Source organism: Apis cerana, linkage group LG7 (genome assembly GCF_029169275.1).
Source record: "Apis cerana isolate GH-2021 linkage group LG7, AcerK_1.0, whole genome shotgun sequence".
Classification (NCBI taxonomy): domain Eukaryota; kingdom Metazoa; phylum Arthropoda; class Insecta; order Hymenoptera; family Apidae; genus Apis; species Apis cerana.
In genome coordinates this window covers 1,636,372-1,663,754 of record NC_083858.1, presented here as the reverse complement: position 1 = coordinate 1,663,754, position 27,383 = coordinate 1,636,372, and the positions used below count along the sequence as shown (strand labels likewise).

Below are 27,383 nucleotides of genomic sequence, written 5' to 3'. Positions count from 1 at the left end.
ACTCATGCACGCGGATACATATATACGTGTGTACGTTGGAATGCGAATACATTGTGCCAGAAGTCCACCGATCCCTTCTCATAAATTCTGCGATTATATTATACAATTACATTCACTTAATTCAAAAATTGAAAGCTTTTATAAAATTTTATAAAATTTAGAAAAAAATTAAAGTAAAGTTGTGAGAATTTTAGGAAGTAATTAAATGATTATATATATATATAAATAATTTTAAATTTATATTGAAAATTTGAATTATAATATTAATTTATTTTATTGCAATTTATAGGTTCGTTTGGAAAGTATAGGAGCAGAAGATATAGTAGATGGAAATCCAAGATTAATATTGGGTTTAATCTGGACCATTATTTTGAGATTCCAAATTCAAGAGATAGAAATTGATGTAGATGAAGAAAATGATAGTAGTGAAAAGAAATCAGCCAAAGATGCTTTGTTACTCTGGTGTCAGAGAAAAACTAATGGATACCCTGGTGTTAACATCCAAGATTTCACTGGTAAGTGTAACATTTTTAGTATCATAATTATTAATTATAAAATTGATTAACAATTTATATTAATATGTTAATATAATTGATTGTAGGATCATGGAGAAGTGGTCTTGGTTTCAATGCCCTTATTCATGCTCACAGACCAGATTTGGTTAATTGGTCAGAACTTCAACAAAACAAAAATATCGACAATCTTAATTATGCCTTCGACGTGGCCAATTCAGAACTTGGAATTCCACGACTATTGGACGCGGAGGATGTTGATACTGCCAGACCCGATGAAAAATCTATTATTACTTATGTTGCTTCTTATTATCATACTTTCGCAAGGATGAAAAACGAGATCAAAAGTGGTAAAAGAATTGCTAACGTAAGTAAGCGTTCTTCTACTACATCTCTTAGTTTTATTGATATAATTATTATACAATTAAGACATTTAAAATAGTAATTTTAACAATCACAGATTGTGGGACAAATGATGGATGCTGATAAAATGAAGATTCACTATGAAAAGCTCACAACAGATTTATTAGAATGGATCAAAATGAAGATAGGAATTCTAGAGAACAGGAATTTTCCTAATTCCTTGGAGGGCATTCAGAGAGAATTATTAGCGTTCAAGCAATATAGAACAGTAGAGAAACCACCAAAGTACAAGGAAAGATCAGAAATAGAAGCTCTATACTTTCATATAAACACTCAGTTAAAATCATTAAATCAACCTGCGTTTACTCCTCAAGAAGGTCAATTAATACATGATATTGAAAGAAATTGGGTAGAATTAGAGCGGGCTGAGCATCGTCGAGAAGTTGCCTTAAGAACTGAACTTCTCAGACAAGAAAGATTAGAGCAATTAAATTACAAATTTGAAAGAAAAAGTGTACTAAGAGAAGGTTATTTAAAAGAAATGATTCAAGTTTTAACAGATCCTAGATATGGTAGCAATTTAGCTCAAGTAGATGCTACAGTGAAGAAACACGAAGCTATTAGTGCAGATATCTTAGCTCGTGAAGAACGTTTTCATGATTTGACTAACATGTCGGAAGAATTAGTAAGAGAAAATTATCATGGGTTAGAAAGAGTGCGAATCAGAGAACAAGAAGTACTTCAGAGGTGGAAAGAACTTTTAACTCTTCTAGATCATCACAAATCTAATTTAGTTGCTTTAAGTTCTCTTATGAGTCTTATGCGAGAGATTGATACAACTTTGGCTTCTATTCAAGAGCTGCAACTGAACTTTCAAAGTACAGATGTTGGCCCACATCTATTGGGAGTTGAAGATTTGTTACAGAAACATAGTTTGCAAGAGTTGCAAGTAACTGCTCTAGGAGAGACTCAAAGAAGATTAGGTAGACAAGCTGCTCAGCATTTAGCACAGCCTCAGAGTAAAGAAGTTCCTTTATTACAACAAAAATTAGAAATGTTAAATCGAGCTTATGATGACTTAGTAGAATATAGTAAAGAACGCAAAGCTCGGCTAGAAGATGCTAGGAATTTCTTCCATTTTCTTCAAGATCATGAGGATGAAGAATCTTGGTTGATTGAGAAACAACGTATTTGTAAAGCTGGAATATCGGCCAAAGATTTACGTGCTGTAATTTCATTACAACAAAAACATAAAGCTCTTCAGGACGAAATGAAAGTACGGAGACCGAAGTCTGAACAGTTATGTGACGCTGGTAGAAAATTAATAGCTGATAATCATCCTTCAGCTTTGGAAATTCAAAATCGTATTGATTCGTTGCAAGAACATTGGAAAGTATTGGAGGAGTTAGCTGCTCTGAGAAAAAAACAGTTAGATGATGCAGCAGAAGCTTTTCAATTTTATGCAGATGCAAATGAGGCGGATTCCTGGATGAATGAGAAAATGGCTCTTGTGGCTTCTGAAGATTATGGCGTTGACGAACCTAGTGCTCAAGCTTTATTACAAAGACATAAGGATTTGGAAGGAGAACTCAATGCTTATAAGGGTGATGTACAATCATTAAATATGCAGGCTGAGAAGCTTATAAAATCTGGAATTTCTACACTTGAATTATCTGCTGATCCAGAACCTGTTGCAGAATTAGAACAAGAGGAATGGAGTAAGTTTTTTTTTTAATTAAAATTTAAAAAAAAATTTTTTTAAGGAAATAAATTAAAAAATTCTGTTTTATTTTAGGTAAAGAAATAAGGCTAGTTCCTCAAGATGAATGGGTGGATGAAATTGTAGAAAGACTAGAATCTAGAACGGTTCTTGAAGGAAGATTAGTACCTCAAGTAAAAAGTTTGTATCCATTTAGTGGTCAAGGTATGCACATGGTAAAAGGCGAAGTAATGTTCTTATTAAATAAAACAAATCCTGATTGGTGGAGTGTCAGAAAAGCAGATGGTACAGATGGATTTGTACCAGCGAATTATGTTCGTGAATTAGAACCCAAAATAATACATGTTCAGGTGAGAAGACCAGAAAAAGTTAGAGTAACACAGAGAGTGAAAAAAACAAAGATGGTTAAACAATTAGTTCCTGTAAGAAGAGTAAAATCTATAAAATCAACAGTGAAACCAGTTAAAAGAAAAATTGCTACTGATGGAGATAGCGTTGAAAAGCGACAAAAAAAGATTAATGAAACTTATAGTGAACTTCAAGAATTAGCACTAAAACGACATGCATTATTAGAGGATGCTATAAGACTTTATGGTTTTTATCGTGAGTGTGATGATTTTGAGAAATGGATTAAAGATAAAGAAAAAATGTTGAGAACTGATGACCCACGGGATAATGTTGAAACTGCTAAAAGAAAATATGAAAAGTTCCTTACAGATCTTTCAGCATCAGGAAAAAGAGTAGAAGCCATAGATGCAGCTGTTGATGAATTTGTTAGACAAGGACATAGTCAGTTGGATAAAGTTAAAGCTAGACAGAGACACATTCATCAACTTTGGGATCATTTGAATTGGCTGAAGACACAGAAAGAAAAAAGTTTAGAAGGAGCTTCCAGTGTAGAATTGTTTAACAGAACTTGTGATGAAGCTCATGATTGGATGTTAGAAAAAATTACTCAATTGGACACTGCAGAACTTGGACCAGATTTAAAAACAGTTCAGGCTCTTCAAAGAAGACATCAACATTTGGAAAGAGAATTGGCACCAGTTGAAGAAAAAGTACGAAAAGTAAATTTATTAGCAAATAGCGTAAAGAGTTCTTATCCACATGAATTAAATAACGTAAATGCTAGACAAAATGAAATAAAAGAATTATGGAATCAAGTTCAAACAAAAGCTAAAGAACGTAGATCCAGATTGGAAGATGCAGTGGGTCAACAGATTTTCATGAATAGCTCAAAGAATTTAATAAATTGGGCTGTGGATATACAAGAAACGATGAAAGTTGAAGAACCTGTTAGGGATGTTGCTACAGCTGAACAACTTAGAAAACACCATATAGAGCTTGGAGAAGACATACGAACTCGAGAAGATGAGTAAGCATTTAAATTTCAATATCGATTTTTAAAATTAATTTAGATAAAGATATAAACAATTTTATTTTGCAGATTTCGTGAGGTAGAAGAACTTGGAAACCAATTATTGCGTCGTAATCCGACTCTAGTAGATGTCAGTGAACGCTTAGATAAATTGCATGGCTTATATCAAGCTGTAACATCAGATTGGATTGCAAAAGAAGCTTGGTTGCAACAATGTTTAGACTTACAGCAATTTAATCGCGAAGCTGATCAAATTGAAGCTACTACTAGTTCTCATGAAGCGTTCCTAGAGTTTACTGATTTGGGAGAATCCTTAGATGATGTTGAAGCCTTGTTAAAACAACATGAAAAATTTGAGAATACTCTCCATGCACAAGATGATAGATTAAAAGCGTTTAGTGATACTGCAGATAAATTAATCGCTCAAAATCATTATGATAAAGATTATATCAATGATAGAAGAAATCAAGTCTTAGCTCGAAGGAATCAAGTAAAAAATGCTGCACAACGTCGTCGCGCAGCTCTTAAAGCCTCGGAACATTATCAACAATTTTCTGCAGAAGTGGATGATCTAAGAGATTGGCTAGGTGACAAAATGAAGACAGCATCCGATGAAAGTTATCGAGACTTAAATAATCTTGAACGAAAACTTCAAAAGCATGAAGCATTTGAAAGAGAATTAAGAGCTAATGAAGGGCAATTAAGAGCGGTGAATAAAGCTGGAAAAGCTTTGATATCTGAAGAAAATTACAGATCAGACGATGTAGGAGAAATTTTAAAAGAATTAAATGATCAATGGACTCAATTAGTAGATTTATCTTTGGAAAAAGGTCGTCGATTAAGACAAGCTGCTTGTCAACATGGTTATAATCGAACAATGGAAGATGCTAGATTGAAACTGGAAGAAATAGAAAATTGTTTGCAAAGTAAACAAGTAGGAGTAGATCTTAGAAGTTGTAAAGAATTGTTGAAAAAACATCAGACACTTGAAAGCGATATGTGTCAATGGGAGCAAAAAGTGGATGATTTAGTTGCCATGGGCGAAGAAATGGCTCATGAAGGTCATTTTGACGCCGCAAATATATTAAAAACTAGCCAAGCGACACAAAAAAAGTACGTAATATTTTGAATTTTATAAATAGCATGAAAAAAAGTTAAAAATTAAAGTTAAAAATCAAAGAGTTAATTTTATATTTTTTAATAGATTCCGTAGCTTAAAAGAACCAGCTAAAAGAAGACGAGAAACATTAGAAGAAAGTTTACGTTTTCATAAATTCGGTTTCGAATTAGATGCTGAATTACAATGGATAAAAGATCACCTTCCTCAAGCATCCTCGACGACTCTTGGACAAAATTTGCATCAAGCTCAAACATTGCATAAGAAACACAAAAAATTAGAAGCTGAAATTATTGGCCATCAACCAATGATTGACAAAACATTGGCTTCTGGGCAAGCTTTGATTGATCAGGCCCATCCAGAGAAGAAGAAGGTAATGATACATATAATAAAAACAATTATTTGAAAACATTTTTAGGAAAAACAGATATATATATTTTCTCTATTATTGTCTTTTTACAAATATGAATTTGAAATAAAAATTTATAATTTTTGCACAGTTGGGACTGTTATTAGAAGAATATTGGGTCAGCAGAGGTAAGGTTGGCACAAATGCATGAATAGTGTTGTTTTGTTTGAAAGTAACAATGTAATTTGCTAAATAGCTAAATAGCTGTCTAAATCTAATTTATAATAATAAAATTTTTTTAAAAAGTTTTTTCAAGAAATTTTTTCAAAAAAATAAGAAAGATTAAAAATTTTAAATGTATATTTTAGGTAAAAACGAAAATTTTTTACAGCATGCATGTGCTTGTCTTACATAATTTATTTCAAGATTAAAATATATTTTTTAAAATAATATAGCATCTTTTATTATTATGTTTTAAAATATTATATATATATATATATATATATATATATATATATGATGTTAATAGAATTTTGTTTTATTTACTTTTTTCTGATTAAAAAATTATATCTAAAATAAAAAATAATTTAATAATACTGGTATCTTATGTTTTTATTTTAATATAATTAAGTAATAAATTATACTAAATCTATAATTAAAATTTATAATTAAAAAATTTTATTTATGTACAGATACGAGAATTATGCGATGTACTCGACGAAGCATGGAGAGGACTCCAAGAAAAGGCCGCAGAACGAAACAAAGATTTAGAATTGTCTTTAAAAGCACAAGAATTCTTCTTTGAAGCAGGGGAAGTTGAAAGTTGGCTGAATGAAAAGAATGATGTTCTCAGTTCTACTGATTATGGCAGAGATCGTGATGCTGCCACAAAATTATTAACAAAACATAAGGTGAATTTTTATAATATTTTTAAAAAAGGTATATATTTAACATTTTATTAAAAATTATTGTTTCTACAGGCAGTCGAATTAGAATTAGATACTTACAATGGTATTGTAACAGAAATGGGACATACTGCTGCCACTATGATTAATGCAAAACATCCTGACAGCAAAGCAATAGCAAATAAACAGCAAGCAATTGCTCAACAAATGCGGGCATTACAAAGATTGGCTACAGTAAGACAACAACGGTTGATGGAAAGTATGTATCGTCATGAATATTTTCTAGAAAGCAGAGAATTAGAACAATGGATTAAGGAACAGGAACAAGCGGCCGCTTCTGAAGATTATGGCCAAGATTATGAACATTTGTTGATACTACAAGCTAAATTCAATGATTTTAAACACAGAATAGAAGCTGGTTCTGAAAGATTTAATCAATGTGAAGAGTTGGCTAGAAAATTAATTACTAATGAAAGTCCTTATATTCAAGATATCGAGAAACGACAAGAGCAATTAGGGTAAGATTTTAAATATAACTTAATTTCAATAATATATATAATATAGATTTAATATAGACTTATAATATAGATATAGAATTTTGTATAAGTTACATAAAATCTCTAATTTCACTAAATGCATGTGCACTTTCTTGAATTTTGTAATAATAAATACTAGCACAATTTTTGCTAATATATTTTTTAATATGGTTGTAAAAGGGTAATATAATAAAGGTATAATTATATCGGTGTTGGGTTATTAACAGCATTTTTGTACATATATTTAATACAGACCAGACGATGATGATCCTGTAAGACAGGTGCAAAAACAGCATGATCTTATTAAGTAAGTATATATTGATGGATTTTATAACACTGTTTAATGTAAAAATTATGCATGTTTCATAATTCTATCGAAATATGTATAATTGATAAAAATATTTTAATGATAAAATTTAATTAATTAGGGAGTCTTGGAAACATCTTCTTGGTCTTATTCGAAATCGTGAGCAAAGATTACAAGCTGCTGGTGAAATTCATAGATTCCATCGAGATGTAGCTGAAGCTTTATCTCGTATACAAGAAAAAGAGGCAGCTTTACCAGAAGATTTAGGACGCGATTTAAATTCTGTACTTGCATTAATTAGACGTCACGAAGGTTTTGAAAACGATTTAGTCGCTTTGGAAGCACAACTTCAAGTTCTGGTTGAAGATGCATCTAGATTGCAAGCACACTATCCAGGAAATAACGCAGTACATATTGATCAACAACAACAAATTGTTGTTGCTCATTGGGAAGAGTTGAAAGAAAGATCTGCTCTTAGAAGAGATCAATTACAAGCAAGTTGTGATCTACAACGATTTTTGACACAGGTCAGAGATTTGATGAATTGGGCAGCTGGACTTCGTGCCGCAATGTCAACGGAAGATAAAGTAAGAGATGCAGCTAGTGCACAAATCTTAAAAGCAGAACATGAAGCTTTAAAAGGAGAAATCGAAGCTAGAGAAGATAGTTTTAGTTCAGTTCTTGATTTGGGCGAAGCTATGGTTCAAACTGGGCATTATGCTGCTTTAGAAGTTGAAGAAAAATGTAATCAATTATTAGATGAAAGACAAAAATTACATACTGCTTGGCAACAAAAAAAAGTACATTTAGATCAATTAATAGATCTACATTTCTTTTTACGAGATGCGAAACAATTGGACAATTTATCGACCACTCAAGAAGCTGCACTGAGTGGCGATAATTTTGGTGACTCTGTTGAAGAAGTAGATGCCCAAGTAAAAAAGCATAATGAATTCGAAAAATTATTAGTAACGCAAGAAGAAAAGTTAACCGCTTTACAAGAACATGGAGATAAGCTTTTAGCTCAGAACCACTTTGACTCTCCTACAATTGCTAGGAGATTAAGCGAAGTTGTACAAAGACGAGCAAGAATTCGAAATCTTTGCGATGCACGAAGAAGAAGATTAGAAGCTGGGTTGTTACATGCTCAATTCGTCAGAGATGTTGCAGAAGCTGAATCTTGGATTGGTGAAAAACAAAAGAAACTTGAGGCCGAGGCATCTAAAGGAGAAGTATCTAGTTTGGAAGATAAAATCAAGAAACTACAGAAACATCAAGCATTTCAAGCTGAATTAGCAGCAAATCAAAGCAGAATCGAAGAGATAAAGACTAAAGGAGAGAGATTGCTTCAACAGAAGCATCCAGCAAGTACTGAAATTCGACAACAACTAGAACATCTTCATGCTTCATGGAGAAAATTGCTATTGGAATCTGGAAATCGTGGTAGAGGCTTAGAAGAAGCTCAAGATATTTTAGAATTCAACAATCAAGTAGAGAAGATAGAAGCCTGGATAAGAGATAAAGAAATGATGGTTCAAGCTGGAGATACTGGAAAAGATTATGAACACTGTTTAAGTCTTCAAAGAAAACTTGATGATGTAGACAGTGATATGAGAGTAGATGATTCTAGAATAAAGACAATTAATGCTTTAGCTGATAAATTAATTAAACAAGGTAGAGACAATGAATCAAAAGCTATTCAACAACGTCGCGACGGCTTTAATAATAAATGGAAAGGCTTGCAAGGAGCATTGAGCACTTATAGAGAAATGCTAGCTGGAGCTTTAGAAATTCATTTGTTTAATAGAGATATAGATGACACAAGTCAAAGAGTCATTGAAAAATCAGTTGCTATGAATACTACTGATATTGGTAAGGATCTACCTGCTGTTGAACATTTACAAAGAAAACAAGAAGCAATGGAGCGTGATATGACTGCCATTGAAGGAAAATTGAAAGAACACAAAGCAGAAGCTAGAGAATTATCATTGAAATATCCAGACAAGGCACCTCAGATAAATGGAATATTATCAGAATTACAATCTAATTGGGACGATTTACAACGATTTACTCAACATCGTCGTGAAGCTTTAAATCAAGCTTATACTCTACACAAATTCCAAGCTGATTTACATGAGTTAGAACTTTGGGTAGCTGATACAATTAAACGTATGGATGAATCTGAACCACCAACAACCATATCTGAAGCTGAAGCTTTATTAGAACTTCATCAAGAAAGGAAAGCAGAAATTGATGGTAGACAGGATACATTCAAAGCCTTGAAAGAGCATGGACAGAAGCTTTTAACTATTAATGAAGATGTTAAAGATAATTTGGAACATCTAGAGAAACTTAGACAAGGATTGACTAATGCTTGGGAAACTAAAAGACAAAAATTAACACAAGCACATCAATTGCAATTATTCAAAGAACAGGCAGATCAAGCAGATAGTTGGTTAGCAACAAAAGAAGCATTTCTTAACAATGACGATCTTGGTGAATCCCTATCTGGCGTAGAAGCATTATTACGTAAACATGAGGAATTTGAAAAAATGCTGATTTCTCAATTAAGTCGTATTGAAGAATTGGAAAAATTTGCAAATGAAATTTTATCGAAAGAACATGCAGATGCTAGCGTTATTAAGCAACGATTAGCATCTGTTTGTACTAGAAGAGATAAATTACAGAATAATGCAAGAGCAAGAAGAAAGAAATTATTGGAAAGTCATCATTTACATCAATTTCTTCGAAATATATACGAAGTTGAAGGTTGGCTTCATCAAAAACAACAAGTAGCAAGTGATGAAAGTTATAGAGATTCGTCTAATTTGCAGAGTAAAATTCAAAAACATGTTGCATTTGAAAGTGAACTTATGGCAAATAAAGGACGAGTAGCAGCAGTAGTCAATGAAGGTAATATAATATTAATATAGAATAATTCAATGATATCTAAAAATTAGCTAATATCATCATATATTTTTAAATATATAATATGTTTCTTATTGAAAATTGTTCTTAATTTTAATAATTTTTTTATTAGGTGAGGCGCTAATTGAAGAAAACCATTATGCTTCAAGTAGTATTCAAGAACGTTTAGATGAATTAGAAGCTGAGTGGCGTTTGCTTCAAGAAACCAGTGAATTAAAAAAGAATAGATTAAACGATGCTTACCAAGCTTTACTCTTCGGACGAACTTTGGATGAATTCGAGACATGGATGGATGAAATAGAAACTCAATTGCAATCAGAAGATCATGGAAAAGATCTTTCTAGTGTAGCTAACTTATTAAAGAGACATACAAACTTGGAAAACGATGTTTTAGGTCATAACGAAGCTTGTGAATCAATTAAAGAAACAGCGACTAGTTTTCAGAAATCGAATCACTTTATGTGTGATGAAATACAGGACAGAGCGATGGCTACAATAAATAGATACAATAGTTTACAAGAACCAATGCAGATAAGAAGAGATAATTTAGAAGATGCTAAATTATTACATCAATTTGCAAGGGATGTTGAAGATGAACTGCATTGGTTATCAGAAAAAGAACTTTTAGCTGGAAGCAATGATTTAGGAAGCTCTTTGACGACTGTACAACGATTGCAGAAAAAACATCAAGCTTTGGAGGCAGAATTAATTTCCAGAGAACCTGTGGTCGCGTCTCTAGTTAGCAGAGCTACAGTTATGGTGAGAAGCAGTCATTTTGCTTCAGAAAAAATTGAAAAATTGTCACAAGAATTACAAGATAAACTTTCACATCTTAAAGATTTAGCTAGTGTTAGAAAATTACGTTTACTCGATGCTGTTGAATCACAAATGGTAATAATCATTTTTATTAATTTATAGAAACTAATTTATTAGACAGGTAATTATAATGTTTTAATATTTGTTTACTAGTTTTATGCTGAAGCAACAGAAGCTGAACAGTGGATTAAAGAGAAATATCCACAATTAACTGCTACAGATTATGGAAAAGATGAAGATTCTGTTCAATCATTATTGAAGAAATTAGAGGAAATAGAACGAGATTTAATTGGTTTTGAGAATAATACTATTGAAAATTTAAGGAAACTTTCACATGGACTTATAGATAGACATCATTTTGATAGTAATAATATCACACAGAAACAAACAGAAATCGAACAAAGATTCAAGGAATTACAAAAATTAAAAGAATATCGATTTCAACGATTACGTGAAAGCGAGAAATTCTTTAAGTTTATTAGACAAGCAGATGAAGTTATTGAATGGATTGGAGATCAAACAACTGTAAGTTTCTGGTACAAAAGCTTTATTTACAATATATTACAGATTAATTTTATTGTTATAATATAAAATTAAATTTTTTCCAGGTTGCAGCTTCAGAAGATTATGGTCGCGATGTAGAACATGTAGAGCTTCTCATTCAGATATTTGATAACTTTTTAGCCGGTTTAACAACAAGTGAAGGTCGAGTATCAGCAGTATTAGATGAAGGACAAAAATTAATTCAAGAAAATAATCAAGAAAAAACTAAAATTTTAATGAAAATCGACGAAACAAAGCAACAGTGGGAAGATTTAAAAGAATTAGCGCATGCTCGACAAGATGCATTGGCAGGTGCAAAACAAGTGCATATGTTCGATAGAACTGCTGATGAAACTATTTCTTGGATTCAAGAAAAAGAAACTGCTCTTAGTTCTGATGGTTATGGCCATGATTTGGAAACAATTCAAGCATTGGTAAGAAAGCATCAAGGATTTGAAACAGATTTGGGTGCTGTTAAAGAACAGGTATTTCATAAATATCTCTTTTGATGTAAATATAAATTCAAAGTACAAACTAAAAGAATTTTGTTGTCAGGTTGAATTGCTGATGGACGAAGCTTCTAGATTAATTGAATTATTCCCAGACGCTCGTTCACATATAGAAGTAAAACATCAAGAAGCTGAAGCAGCTTGGAATGAATTATTAGAGAAAGCAGCTCAAAGAAGAAGCAAACTCTCTCAAGCAGAACAACTGCAGGCATACTTGGGTGAATACCGAGACTTGATGTCCTGGATAAATGAAATGGTAGCCAAAGTAACAGCTCCTGAACTAGCTCGTGACGTGCCAGGTGCTGAAGCATTGATATTGAGACACAATGAATATAAAACAGAAATTGAAACACGCAACGAAGCATTTGATAAATTTTACAAAACGGGTCAGGAATTGATAGAAGAAGGACATTTTATGGCAAGGGAAATAGAGGAGAAAATATCTGTTTTACAACACAGACAACAGTTCCTGAAGGATACGTGGGAACAGAGAAGATACATCTATGAACAGAATCTAGATACTCAATTGTTCAAACGTGATGCAGAAACATTGGAAAATTGGATTGTGAGTAGAGAACCTATGTTGAACGATGGTAAGTTAGGAGAAAGTATTTCTCAAGTAGAAGAATTAATACGGAAGCATGAAGATTTTGAGAAGACTATTGAAGCGCAGGAAGAAAGATTCAATGCTCTTAAGCGTATAACTATGTTAGAAAAAGCATTCCAAAAGCAGCAAAAGGCAGAAATGGCTGCCAGACAAGCAGAAAAAGAAAGAATAGAACGTGCACGTCTCGAAGAGCGAAAACGCAAGGAAGTACAAAGGATAACTGAGGAAAGGAAACGTGAAGAAGAACGAAGAAGACTACTTGATAGTCCTCATCATGCTGTGCGTGATGAATTTAATGGAACAACTGAAGAACATGAATCTATTAATAAACTATCGCCTCTGAAAGCTTCAACCACAACTGAAGGTTTAGATTCGACACCAGTGCAAAAATCACATGGTATTTCTCATGTATTTGGTGAGAAGTTGAGAAGAACAACTCCTGATATTAAACGAGCAGAGAGTATGAAGGTAGATACAAAGAAACCGAAAAGAACACCTAGTTTCACGACTAGAAGAAGAACTCAGAGCTTTAGGAAACTTCAGAGAATGGAAAATATGGATGCTCTTCCACCAGTAGAAATTCAAGGTCTATTAGAGAGAAAACATGAACTTCAGAGTGCTGGTAAAAAGGCAGCTGTACGTTCATGGAAGCAATACTATACAGTATTATGTGGACAGCTTCTGTGTTTCTTTAAAGATATGGAGGATTTCACATCAAGTAAAGCAGCCACTGCTCCTATTACTATTTTCAATGCCATATGTGAAAAAGCAGATGATTATACCAAAAAGAAAAACGTGTTTAGATTGAAATGCACTGATGGATCAGAATTTTTATTCTTAGCTCCAAGTCAACAAGAAATGGAAGATTGGGTCAATAAAATATCATTTCACGCTAAATTACCACCAAGTCTACAATTATTAAGTTATGATGAATCGCAAAAGGAAGGTCTGGAAAGATTACAGAATGTAACTATAGATCATGTTGATGATACTATTTCAACTGGTAGCAGTCGTGCTTCGACTCCGGAATTAGAACGAAAAAATTCTGTAATCAGACGTGATATATCAAATCAATATTCGCCAAATAGTGTACAAATTGAATTTCTTCAAATGCATAGACAAAATCAACAAAAACGCGATCTGCAAAGTAATACTGAATTTTTAGCTGCTCAGAGGAATGAATCACCTCAGACGCAGACAGAATTCTTACAAATGCATAGACAACAACAATTAGCACAGCAGCAACAATTACTACAACAAGAACAATTGGCAAGTCAGAGAGATCAATATCAATCAAATTCCGGAGAAAAGCCACCTATTCCTCCAAGAGGAGCACCTCCTCCTATTCCAATGAGATCTCCTAGTTCAGAAACTATTTCGCAATATAGACGTGATGGTACATAACTTAAATAAATTTTCTTTAGATAAAAAATTTTATGGAAATAATAAGAAAAATATAATATGATATGATTTTTTTGATTTTATAGATATAGAGCAAATTCAAGGAAGATCTGGTTTTTATCAACAACGTAATATAACATTAAATCACAATGGATCCAATCAATATTCATCTAATACAAACTGGCATAGACAGAGTGTTGATCTTAATACACAACATCAAGGTATTATTTAGAAAAACTTTTTATATATGTGTGGAAGATCCCTTTTGTTTATTGAATGTCATTGTTTTGTAGAGTTAGCACCTCCCTTGCCATCAAGTGCCCCTCCACCAACCAGAATAGCTCAATGGGGTGTTCCTCATGATTCTGGTTAGTCATTGTTAATTGTTTATCAACAATTTATTCTTCTATGTTTTATTCAATCTTCCATTTGTTTTTTTACCCTGTATTTTCTTATCCTGAATAGTCTTCCTAATATTTATGTTACATGAATTCAATTAAAAATATAAATTCTTTGTATAAATAATTATGTACAAAAATTAAATTATACGAAAATATAACAAAAAATTATACGAAAATAAATATGTTGCAGCTTATGGAAACGTTCCCATAAATTCCAGACAGGTAATCAATATCATTTATATTATTTATATTTTTTTATTTAATGAAAATATATTTATTAAAGATAAAAAAATAGATTAATTAGATAAAAAACACTCGTTTATAAGTTATAAAGATTTTTAATATAATAATATTATAAATAACATTATCATTATCATAACAATATTAATGCATTTGTTATAGGGTATGCAGCAAAATAATTCCTTCACAGGTAGACCAATATCTTTACCAGCATACGTGGATCCTCCAACGATTCCACAAAATTCTCAAACTCTCTCAAATATAGATAGTAGAAGAGCTAGCGAAAGTGGATCAGAAAGTGAACATAGCGTGGGTAGTAATCGCAAAGATCGTGATTATAAACGAAGTTCTGTTTTAAGCAATTTATTTGGCAGACGTAAGAAACCTCAATCATAATAGTGACGATAATATTCACGCTTTACAGAATTTAATATATCTGTAATAAGCGTACAAATTTTTACGGAACAAAAAAAAAATAAAACCCTTTCAGATTAAAAAAAAGCGTATATATGTTACTTTTGTAGCATAATATATGAAATATTTCACACAAAATTTGTGTACTATAACATATACAAATTTTATTTTCTCGATCGTATTATTTAATAACGCGTTGAGCTAATGTACAAAAAAAAAGGCTATACACAACTATAACAAACTATAACTGAACAAAGAAAAAATATTTTATTCAAATAGTTAATGAAGTTACAATTTGACTTAATTTGGAAACAATATATTATAATGAACATATATATTTTAAAGTAAATCTTTTTTCTTAAAAAATTAATTCCCTGATATTAGTCTATATACAATAAAAAAATATATAATAACTGTAGATTCAATTTGTTTGATGAAATTTAAAAGTTGCTCTTATAATAATTTCTGAAAATATATGACATAATTCAAATATTAATTTAATTTAATTCAAATATTAAATCGAAAGTTATCAAATATATAGATATAAAACAACACTAATATATATATGGACAATTTGTATCTTCATATTATTTGTCTTAAAATGTGCAAATGTACCTTATATATCAGGGATTAAAAAAGATTAAGACAAAAAAAAAAGAATCATTAAACAAAGAATTTTTAAAAAATCATTGTTATGTTATAAAGATTGATTTTCCATTTTGGAAAAATCTGTTATGCAACATATAAATTTTATAATAATAAGAATTTATTATTATAATTACTACGATTGTTAAATAAATTGTTTCATAAATTTCTTTAGATGCACCATAAAGCTACAAAGGACAGAATTATGCTAGAATTATACCTTACACGCGATGAATGTTATTGAATTAATTTAAAGTGTGTACCTGACTTTAAGAGGAATGTTGAATATGTATGGAAGAGAAATATGCAATTGCGTGAATAATGTAAGGTTTAAGTTTTATAAATATCAGTAATATATCAGTTGCAAATAATTATATATTTTAAAAATGCCTGTTCAGGACCAATGATCTTATAATTTAATTAAAATGCTAGAAATATGTATACATATTTTTTGAAAAAATCAAGAAATTATACCATCTTAAAGTTTAATGATAATACCATTTTTTTTATAGTAAAATAATGTTACAATGTGTAAAGTGTATTTAATATTACATAAAGATTAATTATATGTATTATGTAGATTGTAAGAATTATTATAATTAAGTACATAGAACATCACTTTTTGCGCTAAAATATCACCGAGATCGAGAAAAAGATTATATAAATAAAAAAAAATTTAAATTGATGAATTATATTTTTAAAATCCCAATAATTATTATTACAAAATTGATTAAATATTTTTTAAATTATGCTTAGAATTAATAATATATTAAATTAACAGGATGCAATAATACATTATTGCACTGAATATATTGAATATATCTTATTAATTAACATTATATTAACAGATTTTATTTTAGAATGCAAAATTCGTCGCATGCTATGTATTAAAATTAAATTAAAATTAATTAAGTATTTCTTAATATTAAACGACATTTTCTTTCTAATAATTTAATATATACATATATTTATTTGGCATTACCTCTATTTTACATAAAAATATAATTGCAAAACTAAATATCGATACAAGAGAAATAAGGTTTTTTTATTCTAATAAAAAATATTATAATAAAAAAAAGAGATCAATTACACAAATGCTAAAGATGTAATTTGAGTACACCAAACTTATGTTGTACAAAGTTTACAGATGTTATGTTTACAGATTTTCATATTTATTTACTATGTAAATTAAACTTAATAAAGCTTAAAGTAAATCTCAAATGCAACAGTAATAACAACAAATAATTTAAATTCTACAAAATAAAACAAAATTTCTTAAAATCAATCAAACTTTCAATATTCAGTATTATAATGAATATTTATAATGAAATTATCACATCCATTGATTTAAAAAAAAATAAACTTTACAATGATCATTAGTAATTTACACTAAAAAAAAAATTCGTATTTTTAATCATAAATAATAAAAAAAGTTTTCAATAAGAATAAGTTTATACATAATATAACCGGCATGTAACAAACAGATCACAATAAAATGGGGTATATTATTAGTTATTAATAATCATCATGGCAATGGACACGTTAACAATTACACAATGGTTGGTGGTTGAAGAACAGCTGGTGCCCGTCTGACTTTTAGCGCTTCTGGACTTATGGCGCGCACCTGCTTGGTGATCTGATCATAGTCATATGTGACAGCCAATCCACCCTCCGAGTTCATTTTTCTTGTGTATTCTTTATTCTGAGACAAGTTTATATTTTTTTGTCTGTCTGTCGTAGGCGTATTACTATAAAATGCGTCTGCAGCAATACTACCCTCTTCTTCTTCTTGACGATATTGTCTACTTTTTAATCTTAACACTGAATATACAGCAATAGATATTAAAAGAAGAAGAAACAATAATCCTACTGCAGCTGCTGCTGCAATTACTCTCATCTCCGTTGGATCACGAATAATTAATTTGATATTAGTGGAATCTCTGCCTTTTTCACTTTCTACTAACAAGGTATATATTCTAGCATCCTCTGTTTGGAGATCTTTGATTACCAATTTTGCCCAATAGCAATTCGTTGGTATTTCGTTTTCTTTGATATGCTCTAACGATAACGCTTCATATTTTGGATGAATACTTTCCCCTGAACAGAAAAAAGTAATTGACGTATAATTAATGATATTCTTTATAAAATTTAATTTCTTATTTTTAGAGAAGATAAAAAGATATCGATTAATTCTTTTTCTAAATTCTAACATCTCCATCGAAGGATTCATTCGATAAATACATTTTGAATTTAATATTTACCAGCTCTGATATGCGAGCTTCCCCATTGCCAAGCAACGAGTCTAGGTGGAGGTCTCGAACAAAAACGAGATTTCAAAATATGTTCCGGTTCGCCAGCCCATCCCAGCGACTCGTAAATGCCCTTTCCACCGGAAGAAGGCCTCGCCTGGATCTCAGGAGGTCCGGTTACGTGAAGCAAATAACGAGCCTCGCTGGGCATTTCTCTCCGCACTCCGTTGATCACGTTGAATGCCACACATCGATATTCTCCTTCGTCGGACCACATTACATTCTCCAAACGCAATCGTTTACCACCATCTTTGGGCTGCAATGAATTCTCGATGGTCTCTGTTACGCCACCGCGAAGATGCATCCATCTGTACTGAGCTGGAGGATTTGCTTCAAAGTCTGTACACTCAAAAGGTTCTAAACTTGTACCGAGTAGAGTAGTCTCTTCGAATTTTTTAATGGTATTATTATGAACAGGATCCTCTGAATTTAACCTCGGTCCATCTAAAAAATAAAAAATTTAAACATAGATACATTGATATTTAGAGGAAAATGTTTCTAAATTTATCATTTAGAAAAATAACTAACTAAAAGAACTAACTACGAAAGAAATCACAATTTCTAAAAATTGATTACAAAGAGAAATTTAATAGTTGTTAATTTAATCAAATCATGATACCACTAATAAGTGACAAACAAATGTTCACGTCGATGAGCATATGATTGTTCTATCATTACTCTATCTTTTCCTTCTTTGAAAAGCGGTTAATATAAAGAAATGGTCATTAATCAAGGAAAGTAGTCAAATTGACGTGTTCTCATAACTGATCACAGTTATTGTTCACGAAGGAAAAAGAAAAAAAGGAAAAAAGTAGATAACACAGTAAAAGTCGGACTACGAACATTGTACATCCAGCCTATAGTTAGCCGCGGTGCTTTCACCAATAATGTTGACCGCCTTGCAAGAATAGAGACCAGCGTCGTTTCTCTTGACCGGCTCGAATCTTAGCTCGGAGCCGGTCATCGTGCCGTTCTGCTGCGTTCTGTTTAGCATCAACGTTACTATGTTGCTTGTTACCGCGATGGGAGCTGAATCCTTGAACCACTTGATCGTTCCGCTGGGATTGCCGTCCGCGAAGCATTTCAGGCTCATAAAACTGGCCGAATCCTCAAGGGCTGAAACTAGAAGTTGTGGCTTCGTCTCTAATCTCACTTCAGGAGAATCTGAAAATTAATTTAACAATAATTTCTTTTTAAGAGGCAATAAAAAATATAGTTAATTTTTTTAATTTTGTATATAAAATTTATGAGATTTTAACATATATAAATGCAAAATGTATTTCTTGATAATTTTTATAAAGAGACTAAAAATCCATCTTTGGAAATTTTGTATAATATAATTCTGATATAGATCTATTATTTTTCAATATTTAAAAAAAAAACAAATTCGTCGAATCATCTTCATAATTTCAATTGCTACTCAAATTCTCGTTTAACTTTTATTTTATTGAAGGAATTATCATCATTATCACTCATCGTGTGTACACGTCATTTCATCAAGAGCAATCTATTCACTAGAATAGTTAAAAGTGAAGTGTAGCGTGAATTACAAACGCAGTTGTTTCCATTCTGTATAAGTAAAAACTTGTCTATACTTGTACAAATATACGCGAAATATACATACAATGCACATCCAATCGTGTTTCCGCAGAAGCTGGAACGATACTGGATGGATGCATCGTGATGCACTGAATCGGCAGACCATGGTTCTCCCTTTGTCCACGAACTCGGAGAAGGCTGTGGGCTGCTGAAGTTTTTGGACTGTCCACTTCCGTTGCATTCGTTTGTTCTCTCAAGGGTTCTATTTCATCTCCTCCTATATACCTGTATAAACAACAAATAATTATTATTTGAAAATCTCTATTTTATATTTTAATAAAATAGATGTTCTGTTCTCATTAGAAAATTTTTTTTGCAGATATATTTTTCACTTATGTGAAAGTCTCAGAAGAGTCTTCTGAAAAGTAGAAGAAATAAGAGAAATAAAGGAAAATTATAATCAAGCAGAAATTAATTAAATTCAATACAAAATTTTCTACAATTCTTATATTATTGATTGAAAAATTTTGTCACTATGTCTATAAACAACAATTACGTTCAAGTTTCCGGAAAGCCATTTAAGAATTTCTCACGAATACCGATATTCAAGGTTTATACCCTTTCTAGAGTGATTCACGGGGCGACTATGCCTGCAGCTAGTTTCTCCGCTTCTACGACTACAATCTGCATAATTACGATTGCCACTGTATCTTCAGTGCAACGAAGCAAAGGAAATGAGACAGAGAGTAAAAGAAAAAAATATAAGAAACGACAAAATAGACAGCATGCCTATTAAAGGTTGTAAAAGAATCGTTGGAAGTTTGCTCCGTTACAATAGTCAACATAATTTCTACGAATGCAAGACAAAGTGTGAAATTAGGTACTGTTCTGGCTTTCTTCTTTCCATATTCGATTCATTTCTGCGAAAAAAAAAATGTTTGCTAACAGAAGCATCTATTATGTGAGTTGTAGAGTAAGTGCGTTTGCTACGAGTCGTTCTTTTGCAAGCGTTGATGTCACAAAAGATATGGAAACTAGCAAAAAATTATGATTTGAAAATTATGGTTTGAATGAAAATTTGATCAAAAGAGAAATTTGATTAGTGTTTGAAATATTTTTAATTTAATAGAAAAAGATAAAATATTTAAAATTTTTTATATAATGAACTAAATGAATTAGTCATTTAAATTTTTTGTATTTTACTGGATATATTGGTTTTATTTTTATTTTAGAAAAAGAATTATGTTATAAATTTCATCATTTTAGAAAAAATGAATTTCAAAGAAGAGAGAATATTTTTTTTCTTTTTTTTTTTTGTATTAAATATTTGAGAGATATAATTCCATGAAAAATGAAACGGATCGGATTCGATTCACGGACAATTACCAGTGAAACTTGTCCCCCATTTGTACGATTTCCTCTTTCAACTAAATCGTTTGCGCTTTCTAAGTATCGATTAATGATATTTAACAATTGACTATATAGAAAATTCCTTCTTTCAAAGAGAAACAATACAATTACGATTCCACATATCCAATTACAATTAATTAACTATGTTTTTCGAGTTGGAAGTTATACGAGTTTCTAATTCTATTAATATATAAACTTTAAGGATTATACTTTAAAGATAATGAAATAAAAGCGATAATTTATAATCCGCAATTAGGATAATTTATAATCTTAAAGTCAGATGAGAATGTGTTTACACCGCATAACACGTGCATTCACAAATGCCAGGGGATCGTGGAAATTGTAACGCTGCTCATGCAAACATGATGATCAGTATAGAGTGAGTTTTATGTTATAAGAATTTAGATGAGGTGTGGCTAACTGATCACTAGACCATGACATAAAAAAAGTTGCTGGCAAACTTCTCTGCTGTACAAACACCGCATTATAGCTTCTTATTTCATCTATTGCCTTTGTGAATTGCGTTTTTTACATCTCTCGATGAAACTGTATTTTCATGAAAGTAGAAAATCTGTGAAGATAAAGAATGCATCAGTGTCTAGTCACAGAAACGAGGAAACTTTTTAGGAAATTTTTTTTTGTTTTGTCTTGAAATATTCCACTATCTGATTGATCTATGATAAAACAGAATTATATTAATTTAATTCTTGTGGTTTATCTATGTCCCTTATTAATCTTTTTATGTAAATTTATTTATAGAAAATAATAATATAATTTCATCTACAGTTAGCATAATTCTAAATGAAAATCATTGCAAAAACAATAGGAATTTAGCGAGTACCGTTCTCAGCAAGTGTTTTGTTGTTGAATATAATTGAAATGAACGAGAGGAGAAAAGTGAATTGACAAAAATGCATTTATTCGTCTCATCATCTTGATAAAATTGTTATTTATAAACTAAAGTTTGAAAAAACGGAATCTTAATGATTTTTAAATATATTTATTGAAATAATGTGTGCATTAAATTTAGCCTTTGAAAAAAAAATTAATTAGACTCACCATTTGATAAGGGCTGGTGGGTTTCCATATCTTGATACACAGGAAATGGTAACTTCCTGACCTTCCCTTAAAGTTAGGGCGGAATTTAAAATTGTCCCTCCGTATTCCAACCGTGGCTTTCGGGGTTTTACTGAAATTCATACAGAAGACAATAATATAAAAATATAATATAAATAAAAGACAAACTTTAAATTTCTTCTCTCAACAATGATTGTATTTAAACATTTTTTTCACGTTTTCATTTCACTTTTATTCTTTCATTTCTCTTCATATTACACAAATAATAAATAAAATTTTTCATAATTTATTAAAAATTATACACGTAACGATTAATATTCATATAATAATTTCTTTATTTTCCAATCAATATAAATTATTAGTTTATTGTATTATATGATATATTGTATAAATATTGGACTCGTAAATTCAATTTGGCAGAAAATTGCGTCATTAACGCGAAATTTTGTTGCAAAAATTCAATGGGAGAAAGAAAAGTAGAACGGCTGGTTCGCGTTACATCATATCGTGCCCGTGTTTAGTAAATTTCAAGCACCGCCAAATCTACATCGTTCCGTTGAGAAGGCGTCAGAATCTGATTATCCATACATATGATTCGTCAAGGATCACTCACGGCGAGGAAAGCGATATTTTTCTAGTGACGTAAAAACCCAACGTTGCGTTAAAACTAGTGTTAAAAAAGTGTATACACTTATTTTACGCTTTAACGTTTCGCGGAACGTTGAAGATCATTACAGTAATCTCTTTTGATTTCATAATTGCCACTTAACTACATTACATTAATATGCGATCCATTAGAAACAGTAATTTTAACCGTGTTTTTAGAAAAATTGGTTTACCGGGTTAAACTTGAAGTAATTTCCCAGACATAGATTTTTTCGTTAGAAAAAGCAGGCAATCTGTTCCTTTTCTTTTTTTTTTAGGTAGAGGCTTTTTTTTAGGCTATTTTAAGATGATAATATCGTGCACACATACAAGCTGGTATCGAAGATTCTTAAGTGGGTGAAAAAATTCTTGGTCTGATACAAGTCTGGGAAATTTAGTCGGTAGTCGTTTGATATAGTGAAGAGGAAGTTTTTTTCAAAGCATAAAACATGATATTATTCATATGGCATTAGAGACTAGTGAATATAAAAAAAAAAAACATTTTAGGAAATCAGAGATTTTTCTTCGGTATCTAATATATCGTATTTCATATTAATGAGAGAACAAATATTGAAAATAAATTAGAAACATAAAAATAGTATAGAAAAAAATATTTGAAATAAATTAAAAAAAAAGAAAAGAAACAAATAATGAAAAAATTAATTAAAAATATGAAATAATTAGTAAACAAATTAAGTAACAACTACAAAAAAAGAGATTATAAGAATGATATAAAAATATAATTTTTATATATTTTATATGGAATTATTCAATTGTTACAAACTTGCGAGAATTAAGTATCATCTCTTTAACGGCAATTCATTATAATCCTATTTTTAAGTATCGTCAATTTATTTTAAAAGTTTTAATTATTCAAAGTTCATCAATTATTCATTCATTGAACAAACTTTACCTCTAACTAAAAGACGAGATGGTAAAGAGGTTAATGCATCCTGTCGTGTAAAATCGCCAGAAGTAACTTGACATTCCCAGTAGCCGTCATCGAAATCAAGGGAGGCTCTTCTGATAAGGAGGGTGCAATCACTACCACGTCCACTGGCCCATTCGTATTTATCCGGATGCATACCTACTGGTTTCCGGTCTTTTTGCCAAATACACTGACCTCGTTTGTCTTGCACTCTGCATCGTAATTGCACATCATCACCGGAGGAAACTTCTTGATATAACGCTGGTGTCTCTGCGAATCTTTGCTCAGCATTAATACGAGCAGTGATTATAAATATGATCACAGTGATGCTTTGAAAATAAATGAAGTTCATTTTGAAGATCGTAATTGTGATTAGATAAGTATCGGTAATTTTTAGAATTTCGTTTATAAAAATTTTATTATATATTTACATATAACCTTTGGAATACTCATTATCGATAATACTTTGACACTTGTTTTTATTATCGATTTTGAGATGAATTTCTTATTATACAATATTATTGAATTTTGTTGAAATAAGTTCGTTGTAAACTGTATCACAAGTGACGGTTTTTCGTTGAAATAATCGATGATATAAAATTATTCGATATATTAATAATATTATAAATCGATCGATGAATCGATTTCTGAGCGGCATAAAAAATTGGCGCCGAACAAATCGAAGATAAAATATTTTGAAAACATAACACGTAACAATATTTATATATTTGTAACAATATTTATATTTCTTTCATATTCATAATTAATTAATGATTTTAACTTTTTAAAATATTTGTTTATCAATGAAAACTTTAAAATTTAAATTTTTTAAATCTTCTTTCGATAAAATATTTTCACTACACTTCAGTTGTGATGGAATTTAAAACACAAAATATTAAACACTCGAATATAAAACACAAAATTTAAATGTTATCATATTCAATAAAAATTGATTATGTAGATTCAAAATTATAGTTTTGACGAAGACATTAATATTCATAATAGATCTAATTTATAACAAACATTGAGAATCTCTCCGTTGAAGAATATGAGACGAAGTGTGCGTGAACTGTTGTGAAATTCGAATGAAACTCCGTGACAGCATAGAACTTGTAGCGCCATCATCGGTGGTTGACTGAAACATTTTTACATCCCTTATAAAATTCAAATTTTTTTTGCGTTTTTTTACTACGCGAAACAAAATATTTGTATAAATTCAAAACATTTTTTAGAAAATATAAACTTTTGTATTTCCATAGGTAAAATAGCCTGGATTAGATTGAATAATGTTTGATTTCATTAAAACTTTCATAAATTATAACGGTCATCACTTTCATTATCATTCGTAGCGGAAAATTAAATTCTATTTCTATTTAATTTTAACATCTATATATGTCTATTATCTACATGTCACCATAATTCTTAGAAATTCTCACTTTTTATCTATTTTATTTATTCCATATTTTTATTTGTATGTCTGATCTCTTAAAATTTTAAATTTTAAAATTCTTTAAGTCACAATCACAATCATAAATTTAAATGAATAAAATTTTCCATTAAAAAAAAATTAGATTTTCTTTCACAAAACACTTTTTTCTTTTCAAATGTTTTCATAAAAGCAAATTATCGAATGGAGTATTAAGTTGTTGAAAATTATAATTTGAAGAATAGGTGGATCATGCACGGGAAGCGAACGATGCCTGAGAAACAAGAAAAGAAAACAGTCTCGTACACAAAATCAAGTATATCTAGGACGTCAGAGTACAATGCTGTAAGCACGTAGTGGAACTGAACCAGAGTTAAAGCCAGAACATTCACCGGAATGGAAGCGGAAGACGGGCCCCAAACGCAGGCCCACGCGTGCGTATCCAACCCTGTCTCCTCTGTTGGCTATCCTTATTATTCGAGCGTGTTATCATTATGCCATGCTATGGCGAGTTTAGCCGCCCATTTGTTCTACGTACTCTTTATTTTGCGCTTACCTAGCATAAACTATCATCACGCCCTCTTCAATTGATCCCCAAACTTGTCACAATGAAATTTCGGATCTTTATAGATCGATATTAAATGCAATTTAACTAATGGATACTTTTGATAAATTTTTAAAGAAGGAGATATGTAACATTTAATGATTTATTCTATTTTTAAATTTATCTTCACAAAGAATAAAATATTTATATCTATTAATCTATTATATGAATTAAAATAAATTAGAAACATGTTATTTTTTATTTCCAATATATATGTCAAAATTCAATCAAGAGAATATATTGCAAGATTTTTTTTTAAAAAATAATTTACATTTAGTACTATAATATGTTTTGTTAATAGTATTATTATTTTATAATACTATTAAGTTATAATAATTTAATTATTATAAGTTAATAAATCATTTTAATAAATCATCAATTTGATAAATCGATAGCTTAATAAAGCAATTTCAAGAAATCGATGAATAATTTTATCATGAAGATAGATATTAATGATTGTGTTAATGAGCTGTTAATTGATTTACTCATTCATCCATCTTATCGACATAACCATTTTGATGAGATTATAATGATCGATATAAGCTATTAAAGAAAAATATCAAGAATTAATTTAGATAATTCATTGTAACTACGAACTAAGTCAATTCTTGAAAAAACGAGTTTTTCTTTATGAGAAAAAAATATTATGAATCCCTTCATTTTTAGCGGAAATCTTTGGAATGATATATAAAGTCATATAATAGAATATACATTATAATATATTCTTTGTATATACTATTTATTATTTTAATAATTAATAAAATAAAATAAATTATTTGACTATTTATTTACTATTAAGAAAAGATAATTTAATTCAATTATTTTTTAAAAATTATATTTGATGTTAAATATATTTATAATTATTTTATTATAAAAAAGATCTTACACTACAAATTAGATACAAGAATAAATTAATTGTGCAATATATTTTTATGATTTAAAAATGAGATTTAAATTAATGAGATTTAAAGACCTATTATTATTTTCATATTATTGTTATCAAGACCGTAGAATTATGGCGGGATTCTGGGTATTTATTCTGGCGGGAATTATAAATAATGCAATGAATTAAATAAATGATACATATCTAATAATAAAAATATAAAATAATTAATTGTATAAGATCATGGCAAAATAACAACGAAAAAAAAAAGATTAAAATTTCTTTAAAATTTTTTTAAGAATTATTGTTGATTAATTAATGATCAATTATTATATTATAATAAATAATATATGTTATTATATAAATATATATTTTTTTTAAAAAATTAATAATTTTATAGAAGAGATATAAAAATTAAGTTATCTGAGTATAATTTTTTGAATAAAAAAAAATAAAAGAAATCATATAGAGCAAATATATATATATATAAAGAGAGAGAGAAAGAAAGAGAGACAAATAATGAAAAATTTTAATGAGAAACATAGCAATATTCTTTGTATAGTTCAGATCTTTTCCTATATAATTCTCATGTATTTAAGCCAACAAAAAAAATTTTTCAAACTAAAAATACGGCTTTGATAAAGAAGTGCAATATGAAAATGATTACAATTACAAATTAGTTTTTTAATTGTACTTACTATAGAAAAATTGTGATGTGATAAGTATTTTAAACATGATTATATAGAAAAATTATATAGAAAAATAATAAAATTTATTTTTAAATAAAATAAACAATTTTCTTTAAATAATGAATATTTCATTTTTCTTTAATATAAATATAACTTAATTTTAACTCTCTTTAGTAAGAAAA

At 30.0% G+C, this 27,383-nt stretch overlaps 2 protein-coding genes across 5 annotated transcripts in view; one reads left to right on the top strand and one right to left on the bottom strand.

The window, feature by feature from the left end:
- The window catches only part of LOC107993704 (spectrin beta chain, non-erythrocytic 5), a 31,634-nt gene extending 16,521 nt beyond the window's left edge, over window positions 1-15,113 (top strand). Inside the window, exons 4-21 of one of the 3 annotated variants that reach the window (XM_017050257.3) lie at window positions 290-515; window positions 602-879; window positions 973-2,593; window positions 2,671-3,970; window positions 4,043-5,086; window positions 5,178-5,463; window positions 6,132-6,350; window positions 6,420-6,862; window positions 7,134-7,187; window positions 7,309-10,100; window positions 10,228-11,006; window positions 11,085-11,456; window positions 11,540-11,959; window positions 12,030-13,986; window positions 14,078-14,212; window positions 14,285-14,359; window positions 14,583-14,614; window positions 14,795-15,113. In XM_017050257.3, the coding sequence (XP_016905746.2) occupies window positions 290-515; window positions 602-879; window positions 973-2,593; window positions 2,671-3,970; window positions 4,043-5,086; window positions 5,178-5,463; window positions 6,132-6,350; window positions 6,420-6,862; window positions 7,134-7,187; window positions 7,309-10,100; window positions 10,228-11,006; window positions 11,085-11,456; window positions 11,540-11,959; window positions 12,030-13,986; window positions 14,078-14,212; window positions 14,285-14,359; window positions 14,583-14,614; window positions 14,795-15,028 (12,267 nt within the window). In that variant the 3' untranslated portion in view covers window positions 15,029-15,113. The remainder of the gene's footprint in view (window positions 1-289; window positions 516-601; window positions 880-972; window positions 2,594-2,670; window positions 3,971-4,042; window positions 5,087-5,177; window positions 5,464-6,131; window positions 6,351-6,419; window positions 6,863-7,133; window positions 7,188-7,308; window positions 10,101-10,227; window positions 11,007-11,084; window positions 11,457-11,539; window positions 11,960-12,029; window positions 13,987-14,077; window positions 14,213-14,284; window positions 14,360-14,582; window positions 14,615-14,794) is intronic. The other 2 variants (XM_017050258.3, XM_017050259.3) reach the window with 2 other exon arrangements.
- An 833-nt stretch (window positions 15,114-15,946) lies between these two features.
- Window positions 15,947-27,362, bottom strand: LOC107993701 (hemicentin-2-like). Of its 2 annotated transcripts, none has more exons than XM_017050255.3 (7): window positions 27,211-27,362; window positions 23,585-24,734; window positions 22,009-22,138; window positions 19,625-19,824; window positions 18,844-19,164; window positions 17,953-18,444; window positions 15,947-17,788 (listed from the first exon to the last, which is right to left on the bottom strand). In XM_017050255.3, exons 2-7 carry the CDS (start codon window positions 23,949-23,951, stop codon window positions 17,241-17,243), a joined length of 2,058 nt encoding a protein of 685 aa, XP_016905744.1. In that variant the 5' UTR covers window positions 23,952-24,734; window positions 27,211-27,362; the 3' UTR covers window positions 15,947-17,240. The 2 variants fall into 2 exon arrangements, with proteins under 2 accessions (XP_016905744.1, XP_061933546.1); XM_062077562.1 differs by lacking the exon at window positions 27,211-27,362 and adding an exon at window positions 25,036-25,708.
- Window positions 27,363-27,383: the final 21 nt, after the last annotated feature.